A 5,614-nucleotide genomic window follows, 5' to 3' on the forward strand; every position below is an offset into this window, starting at 1 on the left:
CGTATCTAGTTTACCTAACTAGTCACCAAAGGAAGATGTGAAACAAAGCTTGCTTCAAGTAAAGCAATGAGGAATATCATTAATTATTGCAGTATTTATGCACAGGTTTGACTCTAATAGCCAGGGTAATTTTCTAGTTAAGCACTTGTGATAAACATGTGACCCCTAGTGGAAACTCCAATTCTAAAGGTTTAGTATGGGGGCCGGGGTATATTTCCTAAATACATGGGAAACAAGTTCCTCATCCTCTTTCCTTCCACACCCAAAAAGGCACTGTATGTCTGTATGGAGGACACATTCAGCCAGTTAAGCTCAAAGGGAACTCCCTAGGTCTACTCTCAAAGTATTAAAAAAATTCTACAAGATACCCGAAAATATTTTTAAAAGGAGCAAACTTTTCATTCCACAAAGCAAGGTTGAAAGGCTCAGTTACATCTGGCAAATGCCTAGTTCAAGTTTTGTGTGTTCAACTTAAAGTACAAAATTAATCCATATATAAATTTGTGATTTCCACAGGCAGCACCTGTGGATCAGTGGGTAGGACGCCAGCCCCATATACAGAGGGTGGTGGGTTCAAACTCGGCCGTGGCCAAAGTGCAACAAAAAAATAGCCAGGTGTTATGGCGGGCACCTGTAGTCCCAGCTACTCAGGCGGCTAAGGCAAGAGAATTGCCTAAGCCCAGGAGTTGGAGGTTGCTGTGAGCTGTGATGCCACAGCTCTCTACCAAGGGTGACACAGTGAGACTGTCTCAAAAAAAAGGACTTCTGATTCTCTTCTATTTCAGCAAAGAGGAAGCCCTATCCCATCACATACCAAGTAAAAATATGCAGAAGATTCAAGCTAAATGTCAGAACTTCATAACCCTTGGTATTACATTATTTTTTTGCTCAAAAAAGAAAGGTGAATGGAAAAGGAAATACACTGCTTTTATCTGTTTTGATACCACATTTTGTAAAGACCACAATAATCTAATAAGAGGCATCCCTGTTTTCCAACCTACTCATTCCTGTGTTCTAAATGTCAGCTAGCAACTGAATGCAGCACTCCAAAATCAAAAATCCATCCCACTGACTTTAAACTTTGCTGAACTTTAGAAAGATGGGACTGAAATAATTCTACACAAAAAAACTCTGAAATACATATTTTTATCTACAGATAGAACTTAATGGTAGGAAAGGAGAAAATGGACCTGATTTGCCATTAAATCCACGGATGTATTTTAGAAGATCTAAAACAAGAAGCCTGCATTAGTATGTTTTCATGTTAGGAATTAGTCCTAACATAGGCTTTGCTTCTGCTTGACAAATGCTAGATACACGCACAAAACTACAGATATCTGCTACAAACAATTAGTATGTTAAGATAACATACACTTTCTTATCACTTGGAATTTCAGAATAAAATGTATGACAACAAATCTCTTTATCAAGAAGTCAAGGTATTAACTATAACTTGACCATTTCCACTCTTAAAAACCCACAGTAAAAAAAAAAAAAAAAAAAAAAAAACACCCACAGTAAACTTTAACTTTGTACAGTCATCAGTCTAAAAGACAAGTAGGGTACAGCAGAGCCAGGTTCTTTGGCTCCCAAAGAAACAAAAAACCAGCAACCCCTCACAAGTCCACCTCAGAGATTAGCAACAGAAAATAAATCACAATGGACACAATGCTATAAAGCAGTATAATCAATTATGGTAGGCATTATGAAACCACCACAAGTCGACCCACTTGATTTCTGTCCCCCACCCACACAGAACACATTTCAGATTCTGGGATTATTCTCAGTGAAAAAATTCTTCTGACACGGATGGAGATATATCCCTTTTATAATACATCACTCAGTTTTCTCATTAACTTCCATTCAGTACTCAAAGGCCGCAAATCAGAAGACTTTTCTAAATAAGATAGTCCTTCTGCCAAAAAGATTTTAATATTGTTTCTCAACCCGCCCTCCCAAATGCCAACAAAAATATCCCTTATCATTTAAACTTCAAAGGAAAATTATTACTTCAAGCCTAATCAACAACATTTACCTTCACTATGGTTTTAAATTTAAACTCTGCGTAAACCAAAAGGCATAGGGGGGTTGTTAGGAAAATCTGATAAACTATTAACTTAAACAAAATTATGTTCTGTTTAGTTGACCTAAAACATTTAACAGTATTCATTTACAAACATGAAGCACTAGCAGCCCAGACAAAAAGGTATAAAACTGGACAACCACTTGTGCATTTTAGTGACATCCAAAAACATCTTTTGTGCAACCAGTTACTGACAGTTCTTTCCTACAATATCTACAAAAGAAAACATCCACACTGAAAAATATAGTTGCTCTCTGTGAGTTGGAATAAAAACAGTATCAAATTGTCAATGGAATCCAGCACCTGGAACACACAGGCCCACAAAATCAAGTTTCACATCCAGAAATTGTACCAGCAACTCCCAAACTCTAAATACGCAGTCATCAAAATATTTGGCATGTCCAAAGCAAAAAGTGAAAGAAGCCTAATGTGTACTCGTATTAACAGGTTACAATATGTTCCAAGTAACTACAACAATGGTTTCTAAAACATCACATTTTTACCTAACAGATTTGAACATTAAAAAAATTAAAATAATTCATGAAATCCAAACAAAGTAATCAATATTAAACTGAACATAGGAAAGTGATAAAAAACGCATTCCGTTTCATTAAACTGCCCAATTGATACATACTAAGCACGTCTTCATGAAATTTTATTATAAATACGTCAAACATTTAATTTTCTTCATAAACTACCATAAAGTTATTTGAACCACCTTTAACAGTTCTTCCCGATTTAAAAAAAATCTTGGAAAATGTCTGAACAGATTAAATCCAGAATCCTCCATTCTATCGAAACCACTAAATTTCAACCAGTCTTGAATAATAAAACAAAACAAAACAAGATTTCCCTACAAGTGCAGACTTGAAATATTATTTTCAAGTCCAAATGCTCTGAAATGCATTAACAGTATACACTAATCAACAAGGTTCCGGGCAATTCTTGTTTCTAAAACTACATTTTACAAAAATTACGCCATTTCAAACCATTCAAGCAAGAAGCTCTAAGAGGAAAAACTGCACAGTCACAAGCCTCTCCTTTCAACAAACCTTCACCTGCCGTCACTTTTTCCAGTATTGACCAGCATCATTAGGTCATCTCTAGGAACCGAGGAGCCAAAGCGAGTTTTAGGGTTCAGAAACCTCTTAAGCCTGCAACTCTTAGTACACGCCATTCAGCTGAATTAATGTTAAGCACTTAACAATCCTAAGTAATAGGGTTATTAACCCTTAATAAGCCTCACTGGAGCCCCCCGAATGTTTTACTATAAAACACACACTAGAGGCACACAAGTAGTACACAAGCTTATAACCTAGCAACTAAGCCTGCTGCATCGAAGTCCACCCGTCACTAACCTGTAGCTCCTCAAAGGCCCTCCCACCCCTTGCACGTGGTACTAAACTGGAGCAGCCAACCTTCCCAGAACTCAACTCTCCATCAAAAACATCCACCTCCACATCCCATCGACCTCGTCTTCCCTCAGTACCGGGGGCTGCACTCCCTAAAAAGTCGTTAAGGGTGCTAGTGACAAGTCCCTTTCCTACTTGGGGACCAAGTGCATGGTATCTTACTGCAATTCTCACGCCCTGGGAGGCATCCTCACCCTCCACTTTTTAGCTGCAAAGGCCCGCTTCTCAAACTGCTACTCCCAATAGAGTAAGCCCCTCCCTACATGGGCCTTGAGGGCATCTCACTGCAACCCTTCCCCCTCCACCTTGAGGCCAAAAAAGTGGCCCGTTCAGATACTTCCTTCCAGAATTCACTACACTTTTCTGACTACAGCTTTCCTCCCAACACGTGTGACTAGAGCCCCCTTTTGCTGGTAGGCCACGGGGGCTCCTTTCCTTTCCTGTCCTATTATTTCTGCACTTTGGAGCATAGAGGCGTAGGTATAACCTAACCTACTGGGGGGAATAGGAAATCTTCTCCATTCTGGACGCCTTCACTACAGTCCCAGTTAGTTCGCAGGCCGATAGTTCACCAGCTCCGGCCTCCTGCCTCTCTCAGACGACAGGGGCGCCTTCGCTATGACCGCATCCCCACTTCGGTACTCAGGCTCATCCTCCCCCGCGTCTTTCTCGCATCCTCTCAGAGCTAGATGCGTAAGAACCCCAGATCCCCGCAGCCCTGCCCCGACCCTTTGTGTGGGGCGCTCGCTGCAGCTGGCTCGAAGGCCTCCGAAGGCCCCGCCCCGGGCCACCAAGGGGCGGCTCGAGCCCCGCACAGCCCCGCCCGTTCCGGGGCTGCGGGAGTCTTACCGGGGAGAACTGCGCGGCACCAGAACCCAGACCTGAGTTACCCCCCGCGCGAGTGCCTCCGCCCCGCGGCCGACAGCCCCAGCCCGAACGGCTTCCCGGAGCCCACCGCCGCCAACACCTCCTTCGCGGCTTCACAAAATGGCCGCCGGCCCGCTCAGCGGCTCCGCGTTCCAGAAGTGGGTGGGATCGAGCGGGTGACGTCAAGGGGGATGCGCAAGCGTGGTAAGGGTCTCCGGCAAGCTCCCGGAAGTAGCAGATATTTGTGGTTGGAGAAGTTTTCCGTCAGTGCTTGTAACGTTTGCGCACCAACCTCGACCTTAGTGGGTGGTGCCTGTGGCTCAGGGGGTGGGGCGGGTTCGTTATACCCACATACCGAGGGTGGCGGGTTCGAACCGGCCAAACTGCAACAACAACAACAACAAAAATAGCCGGGCGTTGTGGCAGGTGCCTGTAGTCCCAGCTACTGGAGGCTGAAGCGAGAGAATTGCCTAAGCCCAGGAGATGGAGGTTGCTGTGAGCTGTGCGATGACACGGCACTCACCGAGGGCCGATAAAGTGAGACTCTGTCTCTACAATGAAATAAAATAAAATAAATCTCTACCTTGGGCGAGTGGCGCTGCGCGGTAAAATCCGTATGAGTGAGCAGCAAGCCCTTCTTTGGGAGACATTGTGCAAATTGCTTCACCTCTTTGAGCCTCTTCGAAAGGAGGGAAATTCTATCCAGGCCTTGAAGAATTAAGAATTAAATGGGGGGCAGCACCTGTGGCTCAAAGGCGTAGGGCGCCGGCCCCATATGCCGGAGGTGGTGGGTTCAAACCCAGCCCCGGCCAAAAACGGCAAACAAAGAAAGAATTAAATGGACCACAAAGTAGTGGCTAGTTCTTTTGATTATGGCCAGACAAAAAAACCGGCAAACTCTATTTTTTTTTCATTTAAAAGTTTCTTTTTGGGGGCGGCGCCTGTGGCTCAAGGGAGTAGGGCGCCGGCCCCATATGCCAGAGGTGGCGGGTTCAGACCCAGCCCCGGCCAAAAAAAAAAAATTTATTCTTTTTTTCTGAGACAGAGCCTCAAGCTGTCACCCTGGGTAGAGTCGTGGCATCACAGCTCACAGCAACCTCCAACTCCTGGGCTCAAGCAAGTCTCCTGCTTCCGCCTCCCAAGTAGCTGGGACCATAGTAGTCCCAGCCACAACACCCAGCTATTTTTTGGTTGCAGCTGTCATTGTTGTTTGGCAGGCCCAGGCTGGATTCGAACCTGCCAGCTCAGGTGT

At 44.2% G+C, this 5,614-nt stretch overlaps 1 protein-coding gene across 10 annotated transcripts in view; it reads right to left on the reverse strand.

Moving 5' to 3' along the window:
- LOC100965385 (RNA-binding protein 12) overlaps positions 1-4,528 on the reverse strand; it is a 37,760-nt gene extending 33,232 nt beyond the window's left edge. For 3 of the 10 annotated variants that reach the window (XM_023512245.1, XM_023512241.1, XM_023512240.1), the window contains exon 1: positions 3,992-4,480. Coding sequence is in view for 2 of the 10 variants with exons in the window: in XM_023512241.1 (XP_023368009.1) it covers positions 3,992-4,017 (26 nt within the window). In the remaining 8 variants the exon portion in view is untranslated. Of the gene's footprint in view, positions 1-3,991 lie in introns of all 10 variants that reach the window. The other 7 variants (XM_023512247.1, XM_023512246.1, XM_012804124.2 and 4 more) reach the window with 6 other exon arrangements.
- Positions 4,529-5,614: the final 1,086 nt, after the last annotated feature.

Source organism: Otolemur garnettii, unplaced genomic scaffold (assembly GCF_000181295.1).
Source record: "Otolemur garnettii isolate 467f Iridium unplaced genomic scaffold, OtoGar3 scaffold00025, whole genome shotgun sequence".
NCBI lineage: Eukaryota > Metazoa > Chordata > Mammalia > Primates > Galagidae > Otolemur > Otolemur garnettii.